Consider the following 15,643-nt stretch of genomic DNA (forward strand, 5'->3'; position numbering starts at 1 on the left):
AATTCATTTGTTTAGTCATTCAACAAATATTTGAGGGTCTACTATTATATGTATACAACAGGTACAGGGACAAAACAAAGGTCCTGCCCATACAGAGCTTATATTTTTGCTGGTAGAGGAGGCAATAAACAAAAAGACAAGCAAACATTTTACATACACATCTATTTAATCTTTGAAACAACTCCATGGGGTAGGATTTATCAGCCTGCTTTTACAGAAAAGACAAGGAATGTCAAATAATTTGTCCAAGGTCAGGCAGCTAGCAAGTAGCACAACTAAAATTTTTTTTTGTTTTTTGAGGACGATTAGCCCTGAGTCAACATCTGCCACCAATCCTCCTTTTTGCTGAGGAAGACTGGCCCTGAGCTAACATTCATGCCCATCTTCCTCCACTTTATATGTCACAGCATGGCTTGACAAGAGGTGTGTAGGTCCGCACCCGGGATCCAAACTGGCGAACCGCAGGCTGCCGAAGCAGAACGTGCGAACTTAACTGCTGTGACACTGGGCTGGCACCAGCACAACCAAAATTTTAACCTAGGTCTATTAGACTATAAAGCCCTTGTCCAATGTGAGCCATTCCACTCCACTGCTGAAACTTTCCTTTCCCTGCCAGGGGTTGCTGGAGGATTCTGTGATATGTGGTTGGTCCTGAAACAGTGTGCCCAGGATTTACCAAGTGATTCTTTCTTTCCTTCCACTGAGCTAGGTTGTGGGCTATTTCTTATTCCTGCAATGTTCTTCCTTCCCCATGCATTGCTTTTAATTGTGATTTTCATTTCCACTTCAAAATATATCCATGGATTCCATTTTATGCAGTTCCCTTCTCTGTTCTTAACATCTTCAACAAATTCTCCAGTCATTTTCTGCATTTACCAAAAACAGTTGCTGATTATTAGCACTATCTTCTCCTTCAAAGATATGGCTCTAATGGGCTATGTGGCAACTGTGGTACGTTGGAAGGATTACTATGTTTGGATTTATACATATTAACAATAGCTCTAATATTAAGCAATTAAACACCTGGCCCTTTTCTACATTATCTCATTTCATCTTTTCAATAACTCTACAAGTGATTAAAAATTGTTCCTGTTGTACACATGAGGAATTGAGGTTCAGAGAGGCTGAATTACTGGCTCAAGGCCAGAACACAGTGAATCCTCATGTGCTTTCCACTATACCATGCTGCCTCCCACCTAAAATGATAGAAATCACAGAAATGTGGATTTGAAAGGATCCCCTAGGATCTTTTATGAGACTCCTTCCTGTGTAGATATCATTTCCACAGAATCCTTTCCCATGATCGCCTCTTGTCGAAGTCCTGGCTTTCTCATATGCAAATTGTGACCTCTGTGAGCCTCGGTTTTCTCATCTATAAAAGGGAAGACTATTTGCCTCACAGGGTTATTGTGAGGATCAAATGATAAAGTCCGGAAAAGTCCTTTGCAAATAACAAAGCACTTTACAAATGCTCCCTGAGCTTTCTTTACAAGCAAGTTAAACCTGTAAAAAAACTTTACCTTTGAAATTAAGTCTTTGTAAATAGATTCTCCTTTATATATCACTGATTTCATAATCACAAATTTAAACAGAGCAATATATCCACAGCTTTTCCTAGTAGGCGAAATTATTTTACATGACTACTAGACATAAGACTAAGCTTATAATATAAGTTTTTCTCCAACTCTTTTAGAGATGGAGGAAAATATCAACTTTCGAACAGCTATAAGAAAGTGAATTTCATCTTAAATCTACAGTTATGTAAAATAATTAATACAGCTTGCAATAGGACGAGCTTTAAATGAATTCTCTAATTTAATTTTATTAGAATTTGTACACATATTAAGAATACCAATACAATTATAAAACATTTGAGCACTTAACATTTGTTAACTCATTTAATAAAATTCTTCAGTTATAGGAAAATGATAATTTAACAATTAAAAGAAAGTTTAACAGTTAAAGGAAAGTTAGTGTAAGAAGCTAGTAAAATAATAAAACAATATAGGCAAAGGGAAATCTACATAGCATATGTAACCTGACTTTTAATAGAGTTTTCAGTAAATTACTATACCCAACAACAGAAATGTTTCAGAACATTTTACAGAAACTACAAATAAAATAAGTTAAATTCTATTATCTGTAAAATGTCTACACATATGCTCATTTAAAACTGATCCATGGATATTATATTATGTCCCTTTATCCAGGTAAATGGAAAACTAGATTTCTCTATTTACCCTCTATTTCTTTAGCTTTCAAATTCATTTAGTACGTTAATCTTAAAATCTGTCCTTTCCAGATAGTTTCTGTGCTTCTTTCCTTAGCATTCACATTGTTTCCTTTTCTTTTCCAAGGGTTTCATTCTAAAGTCCATAAAAATGTATGAGCATATATGTATTTGTGTGTGGCGGTGTGTGCATGCACAATATTTGTGTCTTTTTCTAAATTAATATTTCTCTTGATAATGAGTAAAAATCAAAACAGGACAGAATGTTCATCCCTTCCTCATCCCTTATTAAGGCAGAAAAGTGGAAATACATCATGTCTTTTGTCTTGCATAAGCCCATCTCACTAAATGAAAACACTTATTGTTTTACTTACAGCCAATGTCCTTCAAATTGCTGGTGGTGATATGTTTTTTCAGCAATGTTGTCTGGAAAAATGAGAGAAATTCAGTTTTCCACCATCTAAGCTTCTTATATCTCTGAATGATGCAGGCTCAAGACCTGCCAAATGAGATGGGCAAAGGCAGCCAAATAGGGCTTCCTAGCTAATCTAAAAATAGCAGGTGGTGGTGAGCAGATATACCATTTTTCTCTTGCTCTTTTTCTTTTTTTTCTAAGAGCTAGGTACCATAAACATGGCTTCTTCAAAATTAAAACAGTTCAAAAACAATTACATTCTCTCTTGCCCTAAGACCTAGACATGCAGTCAGTTAGGGAAATTTGTACATTTTGCTAAGAAAGATGTGAAAGTCAAGGCAAAGCTATATTCTGCATTTCTTACAAGAAGGTTTCCATACTCAATTTCCATTTGTTCTGAAGGGCAATCTGACCATCACTTGCTGGAGTCAAGAATTGCCTTTGCCTTTTATTTTTCTTTCCTGGAACTCCTTGAATAATAACTATTAACATTTTGTATGTATTTTATAATTCAAAAAACCCTTTTACAGATTTTATGTTATTGACTCCTCACAACAAGCCTGTGCCTTGGAAAGGTTCTAGCACTACAATTTGGAAAATGACAAAACTGAGGCTCATAGAAGTTGGCTCATAGAAGCTTGCCCAAGGCCATCCAGATAAAAAAAGAGGCAGATCTTCCGTCCTCAAATTCCACTTTTGTCACACACACACACACACACACACACAGAACTCTCTCTCTAAAGATTCCAACATAAAATGGCATTTAAGGATTTAACTTTTAAAGTTGCATGCACACGTGTAAGCATGTACAAATATATTTTATGGGGAAAACGTTAAAATAAATTTTCTTGGATTAGAGGTTCCTTACAAATGTAAAAGTTCTACCAAATGTGAAAAAATGAATTTACTAATCATATTAACTATATAATGATACATTTCTTTAAAGACTTCATTTTTCAAAATTATTATTCACTTAACATAAGAAATTAAATAAGGAGTTACAATAGACATTTAAGTTTTGTTTGTTTGAAGGTGAGAGCAAAGACATTCACAGCTTAGAAGGAAATACTAATGTGTAAATGGCTCTCTCTCAGTGGTAGGATTACAGGTATGTTTTTCTTCTCATATTTTCTGTATATTTCAAACTTTACAGAGTCAAAAAATTATGAGCTTGAGCCAGCCCTGATGGCTTAGTGGTTAAAGTTTGGCATTCTCATTGCTTTGGCAGCCTGGGTTTGCTTCCTGGTGGCAGAACCACACCACCTGTCTGTCAGTTGCCATGCTGTGGTGGCAGCTCACATAGAAGAACTGCATACACAGTTAGGAACAACTAGCATACACAACCATGTACTGGGGCTTTGGGGAGGAAAAACTTTATTTTAAAAGAAATTATGGGCTTAACTGCATTTTCAAAAATAACTTAGATATAAGAAATGTTTTACAATATACTTTAAGGGAAAAAAGCAGGACAAAAAATTGAATTTATAGTGTGATCTCAATTTGGTAAAAAAGAAAATGTTTCTCTGTAGATACAAGTACATAAAGGTGGAAGGCAAGGATAGTGCTGGGATAGTGTTACCTCTGAAGGAAGGGATCCAGGGATTACCTTCTTATTTGAACATTTCTGCAATCTCCAAAATGCTTTAATGGGCATATTGTACTTTTATAAAGAAAAGAAAAATGTCTAAGTTTATTGTCACTGCCAAGTGGAGATCAAGTGAAAGTAAAAAAAAATCTCAATTTAAAAGTTAATGGAAGATATTAATATACTCGCATTCTAATTTATAAAATTTTCAGCTTTATGCCCATTAAGTTAGGTACAGGTACCTCTCACTAAATACAAAAGATAAGGGTCAATAAATTTTGCCGATAATCAAATCTCAGTTTAAAAAACCCTGTATTACTACATTTTCAATATGGAATTCAGGATTTTGCTTTCTGAATGTAAACAAAAGCCCTCTAAAGATCACAAATACACACAAATGTAGAAACTAGGTTTATGTTTATGCATGTGTGCACACACATGAGGATATATACACAGTGGATGGATTGTAAGGATGTGGTGGAACTTTCAGTAGACTATAGTTTTTCTTTATAAGTTTCTAGATCATTAATTTTCTGTATGAAATATTGCTGTAGGATCCATGAAATCAGGAATGCCTCCCCTCTCTCCTTTACCTTGATTACTTTGCTTGCAATAAAATAGAAATTGGAGAACGCCAAGATAGAGGTCAGTCAAGGGTTTCATTCACTTTCCTTTTGGTGGCTATTAAATAATAGCAAGTATTAGCCCGGTATTACGTGCACTGCTCCACCAAAGATGGCATTCTTTAACTGTCTGAACAGTCCTGCAGTCCAGACCAGGTATGAAGGCAATGAAGAATTTTTGCCTGCAGCCTATAACCATGCACTTTGCAGGAACATCTTGGTAACAGTTTGGGTAGGGTAGGAAATACAGCATTCTGCCCTTTTTATCATTTTCCCAGAGCAGAAATACTGGACTCGTAACACTAATCACAATATTCTTTTACTCAAATAACAAAAGAGTAATAAGCTTCTAACTTTTATAAAAATAGAGCGAGGGCAGTTTCTAAACAAACAGACTTTAAAGATAATTTATAGACATTGAGAGTTCTCTTTGTTGCAACTTATCTTCTAGGAAGGGATACAAAGATCCTTATGTACCTTGCTTAAAAACAATAGATAAAAACCATAGCCTATTAATTTCATCTACTTCCCAAGAGAAGGAAGGTCTCTTGGTGTGAGGAGTATCAAGCATCAAATTCTCCTGAGAGTTTTCCATAACAAATATTTATTATTTTTATAATCTGAAAATACAGCTACTTTTACATTTTTAAATTAGCAGAACTTTTACATTCACAAATGAAAAACCATAATTTTCTGAAACATTAATGGAGACACCAAGATGTTTATGTTCAGCACCACTCAAAAAATAAAGTACAGAAAAAAAATTAAAGGAAAACGCTAAGAACCTGGACAGCAATCCAATCTTTATGTAGCTTCAAACTTCCTCAAGGGGAAGAGTAATTCCTAAAATCTCAGATGGTCTTTCAACAGCCCCTGGCAAGAAGTAGGAGATCAATAAATATTTGCTGAATGAACAAATTTAATAGTAAATCAATTGCCTAATTTTTAATTTTTATATAGAAGACATTCTCCTAAGAATCTTCACCAGCACTCCAATCCCACTGACCAGAGGTAACCTCAGTGAACAGTGTGGTGAATCTCCCTCCACACAACATACACCATACCTACACACAGAGCGAGAGACAGAGAGAGAGGGGATCATACTATATTTCTACTTTAAAAATAGAGTGGATATCCTCTATAGCTTTTTTATTAACTGCACAACCTTACCAATTTTTCAGATGCTTTCAGCAACCAAGACACTGAATAAAAGGAAATGATAGTACTAATAGTAACGGCTACCATTCACTGAGCATTGTTCTAAATGCTTTATATATACTACACATTAAAATCGCACAACTTTATAGGTAGATACTATTACTTATGGCCCTCTTATAGATAAGGAAATTAAAATATATTACTTGCCCAAGGTTATAATGACTTGCCCAAAGTCAGATAGTAAGTAGCAGGGCCAGGATTTGAAGCCAGCAGTCTGTCTTGGGAGCCTGTGTTCTTAATCACTACTGCCTCTGTGATGTTAAAAATATTAAAGATAAATTCTTACTTAACAATGACTATTGGTATATACTAGACGTAAACATATAGGACACAATGTTTTGGGTTTTTTAAAAATTATACCAGAACCTTCTATACTTAGTAGAGGCTTCAAATTAACCATAACAAGAGGTTACATGTTCAGTTTAGTCTGCCATTAGTCAAAAACATTTGAATTACTAAAAAACATACGAATTTCCTTTACATATATTTCATAAGCTGAACAAGAAAAGAAATCTAAGTGTCTCATTGTTAGTTTCTTTTACGGCCCAAAGTAGCTTTATTCAAGTTTTACCACCGGTTTTATTCACTAGACTTGTCACTAAATGATTTATGGTAATTTAAAAAAAAAACTATATCCAGTCACATACACAAAAGGAACCTGAATCACATTTAAAAAATGTATGATTCAGACACTAAACTCACATTAAACTCAGATCCAAGAATGCTTTGAATAATGGCAGAATCTTTGGAATAAATGTATAGTCTCTCAAGGTAACTGGTATTCTGAAGAGAACAATATTCAATAGTCTGTTTAAGGTCAGTCTGTTAAAAGTTGGTTATCATACTTAACAGGTTTGTTTCATTTACTAATACAGCAACCAGTTCATGTCAACCACTAGCAAAACAGTAACACATACCCATATTGACTAGTCTGTTCCCAAGCCAGTGATTTGATAGCTAGTATTCTAAGCACTATATAACACATCAAACTAGTGTTGCTAAACCAACTGGAGCATAAATTGTTTTATAACATTAGCCAATTTCCTAATTTACTACTCTAAAATAAATGATTCCACTCTACCTGACAGTAACAGCAAGGACAAAATGGCAGCTTGAGGAGATGCTTTACTTTTGATTGAATCTTAGTTTAAACAAAGGATAAGAGTAAAAACAGTGCATATACATACATATAAACATATTCAGTATCGCCAAAGCACCAGCATCACCACCACAATTTTGAAGTGACACCAAAAGGTGATATGTTTCAGAAGATGGGTCACTTGAAGATGAGGTTTTACCTACCTCTGTTACTAAATCACTTTCTAGATCATGGTTTTGTTAAGTACACTTTTGTTCTTGGAAAAATAATCATTTGTCTGAGCTCCATGTAGTTCCACAGAATAGTAAAAATAACTGTAAGTTTCTTTGTATACATAATTGATAAGTTAATAGTAAACAGTCTTGCAAGACAGCCCTTAATATAAAGTCTGAGGGAACATTAGGAAATTAAATTTCCTAGCAACCTGTTAAGCATAATTATCTAACCAAGTACTTATCCCATAAAAAAAAACGAACAACTGGTATTATTCAATCTAATACCTAGAGAAGCAGCTGGGAGTTGTGCAGCAGACTTTCTTATAGTAAAACATTTCTAAAAGCACTGTCTTTGATTGTCTGTATTTAATCCAACATCTCATTTTCTTTTTTCCCCTTTATCTATACACACAAAATTTCACTCATTATTTATTAATCGATTAATGCTTTTGCTCTGGCAGTGCAAAAGACCTCTCATCAGCTCCTATCTTTTTCCAACCACTCACCATCAAAATAATGATGCTTGGATTACAGCCAGAGCAGAGGAAAGAATCAAGTATATGATGACCTCATGTGGCAAAGGGCTATAACTGCTGATTTAACTATGAAATAATCATGGGCTTAAACTACTCTTATCAAATTTTTATTTTCAAATTGCTATTTTAAATGGGTATTAAACACTGCCCAAGTTACAGAAGAAAAGAAAAACCATCTTATATATAAAAGTGAGTTGCTGCCCACTAAAATAAAATGAACCTCCACACTAGAGAGTCAAAATGTCAAAATATTTGAGCTCTTGTTTCAGCTTTGCCAATTTTTGTGAGATCTTTAGAAAATCCTTAGCCTTTCACAACTGTAAAATGGTGATAAGTTTTATCTACTACAGACTTGTAAGGCTAAAAGATGGTTATGTGAAAGGATTTTATAACATCTGGTATTTATAGGGTACTTTTATCCTATTTATGGTGCTGAATATTCTATATTTAAAACATTTCTCAGCTCATTATAAAAATGAAGCCAAAAACTAAACTACTGTTACCCAGTTTTACTTCTAATTGTCACCTTTTATTCTAGTTCAATGGACATTGATTGGTATAGTACCTATTTCATTCTAGGCATAGAACTAAAATTTGGGGCCGGCCCCATGGCCAAGTAGTTAAGTTGGTGCGCTCGGCTTCAGCAGCCTTGGGTTCGAATCCTGGGCGAGGACATGGCACCGCTCATTAGGCCATGTTGAGGTGGCATCCCACATGCCACAACCAGAAGGACCCACAACTAAAATATACAACTATGTACTGGGGGGTTTGGGGGAGAAAAAAGCAGGAAAAAAAATAAAGAACTAAAATTAAATTAATTCAAAGAGTAGCCATATAGCCAATAAAATTCTTTGATGATAGTCTTAATTCTTAAAAAGAAACACATCATATTTATCTATTTAAAATCTGCCAAAACAGAACTTGGTGTTAATTTTTTGTGAAATCCCTGAACCAAATCCAAATCCACACTGACAGAAAATATTGAGAAAATTAATATCATATTAAGAATTTATAACTTAGTAAACATACAATTACAGAGCTGTAGCCATAATAACCTTAAAAAAAGGAAGGGGAAAGGGAATAGATAAAACTGAATCAAATTCAAATTTCATACCTGTCCTTCACTTAACGCCTTTAATTTATTCCTGGAAGCACTGTCACTAAGCAAAAAAGCTTCAAACAAAATTTTTTTTCATTAATTTTAATAGGGCACATTATAATACACTATATCCCAAGATACCAAAAAACATATCAACTGAATAATAAAACAAGTTTGTAAGCAATAAACATAAGAGAATATACATAAAATATATTGCAAAGAAGTTTTATTATACCTGCCAAGAAGGAAAACTTGATAATGGGTGGTGGTTGGTAGAGGAGAGGAATAAAGGAATCTTTCTTTGGAAGGTAAATTCTGTTTTCTCCATCATTTTACCCCCACCAATTTTCCACCCTTCTGAGAATTAATGGTTATCTTGCATTCAAACTGCACTTAAAATTAAGTTACAGGGGCTGGCCCCATGGCCGAGTGGTTAAGTTCACACACTCTGCTTCTGTGGCCCAGGGTTTCACTCATTTGGATCCTGGGTGCACACATGGCACGGCTTGTCACGCCATTCTGAGGTGGCATCCCATATAGCACAGAGGCACTCACAACTAGGATATACAACTATGTACTGGGAGGCTTTGGGGAGAAGAAGAAGAGAAGAAAAGAAAAGAAAAAAAAGATTGGCAACATAATAGCTCAGGTGCCAATCTTTAAAAAAAAAAAAGTTAAAAACAATTAAGTTATAACACACACACAAAAAAACCTTTAGGGAACTTCAAAACACATGGAAATGGCATCTGCACATAACAGACTAATGTTCTAGAAGATGCAACCTCTTCATTTCTCTCATCTGACATACTTATGCAAAGCAAAATAACCTGATGCACAATTCAAATGTGTTTGAAGTAATAATCTGTGTGTAGAAAGTGTCAAGTAAATTAGTATGTTTTTGTCTGAGATGGTAATGTTTAAATACTGTTTTTTATTGCATACTTGTTCAGTGTATTTTGGAGTGGGAAAAGTCTTTCTACCCAAAGAGAAAAAAGTTGATTGTCTGAAAAATGATACAACTTTTCAAGAAATGTTATGGCAAAAAGTTATTAACTGAACAGTTCTTATGGGAGAAGACTGTATTTAAACATTTTTGGCACTACTAACCTCACTACTAATACATTTTATAATTAATGACAACATTCCAAGGCACTACATAGAATTACATCAAACTTGCCTTCATTTTTCAATATTCAACTATCTAACTGAAGACAAGAAAAAACAATTTCATTGTACAAATAAATTCTTAACAGAAAAAATCTTATTAGGATAGCCTCATATAGAGATTTTGGAAAAGGCAAAACTATGGAGACAATAAAAAGATTAGTGGTTGCCAGAGTTGGGGGTGGGGGTGGTGGGTTGCTGATAAACAGAGCGCAGAGGATTTTTTAGTGCAGTAAAACTATTTTGTATCATACCACAATGGTGGATACATGTCATTATTCATTTGTCAAAACTCATAGAATGTACAACACTGAGTAAACTCTAATGTAAACTATGGACTTTGAGTGATAATGATGTGTCAGTGCAGGTTCACTGACTGTGACAAATGTACCACTCTGGTGGGGAATGTTCATAGTGGGGGAGGCTGTGCAAGTGTGGGGGACACTGTGCAAGTGTGGAGGCAGAAAGTATATGGGAACTCTGTACCTTCCACTCAATTTTGCTGTGAAACCTAAAACTACTCTAAAAAATAAAAAAAGTTTTAAAAAAAAAGAGATAAGACTGTAAATTCCAAATAAGGTCTGTACTTTAGTTAATAGGAGTATATCAAAGTCAATCTCCTAGTCTTGATATTATGCTATGGTTAGCTAAAATGTTATCATTGGGAGAAACTGTGTGATGGATACACAGGAACTCTAATAATTTTGCAATTTTTTGTGAGTCTAAAATTATTTCAAGATTAAAAAATTTTTTAAAAAGAGATGAGATTTCTCAAATGAAGAAGGCTATTATTTATCAGGATTTATAAACTCTTTAAGCAACTTATCTAGCACTTTTCTGGAGGTAATGAGATTTACATCTCTTTATAAAAAACACTCTGAGACTCCTTGTCCTCTAAAATATGACAGACCTCAGTATACAGTGCTCTAAGTTTCAGGCATAGAAGACGAGAAAATTCTGAATGAAGGAATAAGTCTTATACAATTAATTACCTTCTCATTAGAGTAAACTATAAAAAGTAGTAAATATACTCTGATAGAAGATGACCTGATATGCAAAACAGGATCCAAGAGATAACGCAGAACATTAGGCTCAATACTCTTGTGCCCACCCAATGGTGCAGCTTTTAAGTCATGAAAAATCATAAATCTTTTTGGCTTCTTTTCAATTCTACAGATTTAAAAAGTCATAAGCTAAACATTTTTAAAGGTTACTGAAACTCTCTGAATTACACCTCCACTTAAAATAGAATCAATGTAATTTATATAAACCATTAAAATCTTTTTATAGTCATAATTTTTTCTTCAAAAGTAGAATAAATTTTCATTCTAAAAAGATGTAATCATTTCAATTGAGTGTAGCTCCATTACATTTCATGAGATTTATACTTATTTCTTAAGAAGATATTTAATTTAGTAAACAAATTCCACTCATATCAAACAAAAATTTTAAAAAGCCATATAATATCATGAGACAATTTAAATATTAATGGTGATTACAGATTTGAAATAAAATCTCCCTTTCAAAGATCACACATCTAGACTGCATAACCCACTAAATTATCATCTTTGAGTATCGAGCAACCAAAAACAAAAGAAGGCGTTTTAAAAAGGAAAATGACAGTTCCGATGTAAAAGTGACTCCTCTTCATTTAAAAAACATAGAACTTTTCTAAAACATCAAGTAGAAAGGTTAAATACATAGAAAACACACTGCATACCTTAACCAAACTTGAAAAAAAAAACTCTTTAATTATATACAGACCTAAAATGAATCCATGCAGGTTTTTAAAAACTATAATTATTCTACCCCTTGTCTTCTTTACTAATATATATATTTCCAAATATATATTCAATAAAAAAAATGATAATGCTTTCAAGATATATAACATATAAATATCATTTTTATCAGTAACTTCTCTTAAAGGAGGGGGGAAAAACTAAAGGTATAACCCTACAGAGAAGCAAGGCAAACTACGAAGGAAAGAGTGATCACAAGGTTCTCAAAGCAGAGATGTGTGACTTTTTTTAAACTTTAAAAAAGTAGGCTGCCTAATTAATCCAGACAGTAGGGAAAACAGGATAAGGGAGGAAATAAGAGCTGGGACTAAACAAATTTGTCTTTTGACTTCTCTCCAAGTATAAAGGTAAAGAAAGACTACTCAGTCCCAGTGCAGTGTCGAGAAAGAATAAAACGGAAAAACTTATCCCTCACGATGTCCCACACACATTTTACCTATAAAAATGGGAAGGAATTTACGAAAAACCATACTTACACCTCAAATAATTTAAAGACAATCATAGTCCAAACCAATCTTTTAACTAAGTAATATTCCATTCTAAAAGAATGGTCTGAGGAGGGAGAAAGGAAGAAGCTATTTTAGGCTCCATTTCAATGGAATCTCTATACTCATGTAATAACTTTCAGTTATCTTGTAAGTATAGAAACTTTTCCTCTTTAATCCTCTAAAATCCCATGCAAAAAGATGAATAAAGTCTCACTCATACCACAGATAGAGAAACAAAGGCAGGAAAAAGATTAAATGACCTATAAGAAAGGCTATGCCATTACAAACTGGGAACAAGGTTTAACCTGCTCCTCTGAAAAGTGTTACAGACACATTAATAAATACTAATGAAATGATTAAATGCTAAACCTGGTCTTATCTTCCACATAAATTAAAGTGGAAGAGGAGGCACTTGATCAAAAGTATTTAAATAAAACTTCATAGTCCTTTTCCTAGGGATTCCTTAAATTCTACTTTTCAACTTTTAATAGGTGCACTAATTTACACAGGACACATTACCATTTACTATGTAACATCAAAGTTTCCAGTTAAGAAACTGGTCATCAACGAGTTGAGAAGCACCAGAAAAAAAAAAAGCCAACCTGCTGAGGAGGATAATAGAGAGGAAAGACAGAAAGAGGTGGGGTCCTTTATCATACAGTTTAGCCACTTTACTGACTCTGGAATCATCTACCTCCACACTTCTTGTGTGAGAGATAATTAAATATCTTTGTTTTTTTAAACCAAAAAAAAAGAAACTAGTTATAAACTTTTGTATAGGATTCACCAAAAAAAAAATTTTTTTCTTGGAACAAAAATAGCTAAAAACTTCGGTTTTCTAAAGAGATTTGTATGAATATGGAAGTACGAAGATACACAAAGTTGAAGTGTTTGGGATCATTTGGCCGCCTGTGGTCCTCAGCAAGATGACAAAGTGTTCAGAAATTCTTTGACCTGAGGGGAGGAAAAAAATATTAATATAATTCTTGACTAATTTGAGACATCTAATATTCATCTTCACTTAAAAGTCTATAACAGCTGAAGACCTTAACTGTGTAAGTAACTTCATCACAAAGCCATAGCATTTACTTTCAAAAGAAATGTTAATAAATGCTCCTCAATAAAAGATGAATGACCTAAAACGTCATTATAGGAGTTACTAAATTTACACCTAAGATTGAGACAGTTCTATAACAGCCATAATGCTAATTTTATAATCTCTTTGCAATACCATAGACCACTGACATAAGCAGCTTTAGCACTGATAAAATTAATAATCACAATAGTTCAAACAACTCTGAAGGTCTAGACATGTATAACAGATTTGTAATTTTTCTGAAGCACAAATGTGAATCAAGTACACTCTGTAATATTAATACTTGAGGAAGGGCATCTAAGCAGTGAACAAACCTTGCTAACTGACCAACATCACAATGCAACAAGATTCGATTCTCTACATATTTGAGACTACACAGTGATTCTCCCGAAGAAACAAAGATTATTGCTTTGTAAAAATACCTAAAAAAGAAAGCTACCTGACAGCATTATTAATGAAAGTAAAAACAATAATATGAAATGATGATTCTTAGTTAAAACAGAAGTGTTATATAAAATTAAAGTGGTTTTACAGATTCATTCAGTTAAAATGATGGTTGGCTTTTAGTACTGCAATGGCTGACAATTTATTTTAATAATAAGTGAATTCCATTCTAAATTTTTAACATCATTAATAGTATGAAGAGGCCACATGAATTTTCCAAATATACTTTACTTTTATATCATGAGAAAAACAACTGTATGCTATAGTAGTTACCTATAAATGCTGAGATTTTCAAAATTCTTGAAATACAGCCCTTATGAATGTCAAGTATCATTATAGTAAATAAAGATTTTGTGATAGGATAAAAATCAAATTTCTCTCAAAACTAAACAAAAATTTGTGGCTTTTTCTTTAGATCTTAGATCACTAAGTTAATTAATGTGGATACAGGAATATTTGTTATACAGTTCTCATTACTGTTCCCTCTCAAATCTTCATCAATAGGTTTTCTCCCAGTTCCTTTATCAATATGGGCACCACTCAATATAATATCGTCAACTCTCAAATATTTGTGGGATAGATTAACTCTGATTAAAACAATGACTCAATTGATTAGGCAATGCCAAGTCATCAGTGACAAGGTCCCAAATAAAACACAAAACTAAAAATCCTTTAATCTCAAGACTTTACCTAATATAAAAATGGATGAGATCCACATCTTACAACTTCAAATATCCTCCATAGTGAATTTAGTTGAAAAAGAGAAATTTAATTTCACAAGTAGTTTATTATTAAAATATCTAAAGATTGGCGGTATAGGGAAGAGGGGGAAAACAAGAAGACAAAGCAGAGGAGAAGAGGGTGAGAAAGAACTTTTGTTAATGTGATTATCCCCATATTGCAGATAAAGGAACTAAAAGATAAAGAAGCTCCTTCTTTTAGCTAAGGGCACAAAGCTAGAATTTGAAGTTAGGATTAGAATCTAAATAGTCTAAATCTCTCGAAAGCTCTCAACTGTCTCTTAATCTAACTTTCTGTAATATTTTCTGTGAGAAAACTTTTTTCTCACAAGTTAGAATACTTCTTTTAGACAAAACAAATGTTAGTTTATAGTCTTTGTATAAATCTACCTTTTCAACCAGACTGTCATATTTGTCTTTAAAGTCTTCATTAACATCCAGTGTTAAAATAGGCACTTCTTGTAGATAATCAAAATTGGTCCTGTTTAAAGACAGGTGAACAAAATAATTAGAAAAAGCAATAAATAAAAAACAGTAAAAACTCATTCTTATATCATCATTGGAAAATGAAAATGCTGTCAATCATTTTATATTAAAGTTATCCTGCAAGCACTTCATCTGGCAGCCCCTTCCTTTCTTACCCAGAAACTACACATATCTAAAAACACCGTGTATAAAGCATATAAAATAGAAAGCTAGGCATTGTGACATGTCATTCTCCTCAAAAACCAAAAACATACCATAAAATAGGAATGTTTACATTTTAAAAATGAGAAAACTAAGGCTCAGGGAGGTCACTCTGAGGTTCAAAGTTTGTCTAAAGTTGCACGCTAATAAGTGAGACTGGATTTGAACCAAGATCTGACTAATTACAAAGTCCATGCTCTTAACG

At 33.4% G+C, this 15,643-nt stretch overlaps 1 protein-coding gene and 1 long non-coding RNA gene across 2 annotated transcripts in view; both read right to left on the reverse strand.

Annotated features, from left to right (window-relative positions):
- Window positions 1–2,731, reverse strand: part of LOC139044854 (uncharacterized) — a 74,691-nt gene extending 71,960 nt beyond the window's left edge. Inside the window, exon 1 of the long non-coding RNA XR_011502207.1 lies at window positions 2,605–2,731. This is a non-coding gene — a long non-coding RNA (uncharacterized lncRNA). The remainder of the gene's footprint in view (window positions 1–2,604) is intronic.
- Window positions 2,732–10,271: 7,540 nt separating this feature from the next.
- Window positions 10,272–15,643, reverse strand: part of DCK (deoxycytidine kinase) — a 29,618-nt gene continuing 24,246 nt past the window's right edge. The window contains exons 6-7 of the mRNA XM_014847226.3: window positions 15,142–15,232; window positions 10,272–13,425 (exon numbers count right to left, since the gene is read on the reverse strand). Of these exons, the coding sequence (XP_014702712.1) occupies window positions 13,390–13,425; window positions 15,142–15,232 (127 nt within the window). The 3' untranslated portion in view covers window positions 10,272–13,389. The remainder of the gene's footprint in view (window positions 13,426–15,141; window positions 15,233–15,643) is intronic.

Source organism: Equus asinus, chromosome 3 (genome assembly GCF_041296235.1).
Source record: "Equus asinus isolate D_3611 breed Donkey chromosome 3, EquAss-T2T_v2, whole genome shotgun sequence".
Lineage (NCBI taxonomy): Eukaryota > Metazoa > Chordata > Mammalia > Perissodactyla > Equidae > Equus > Equus asinus.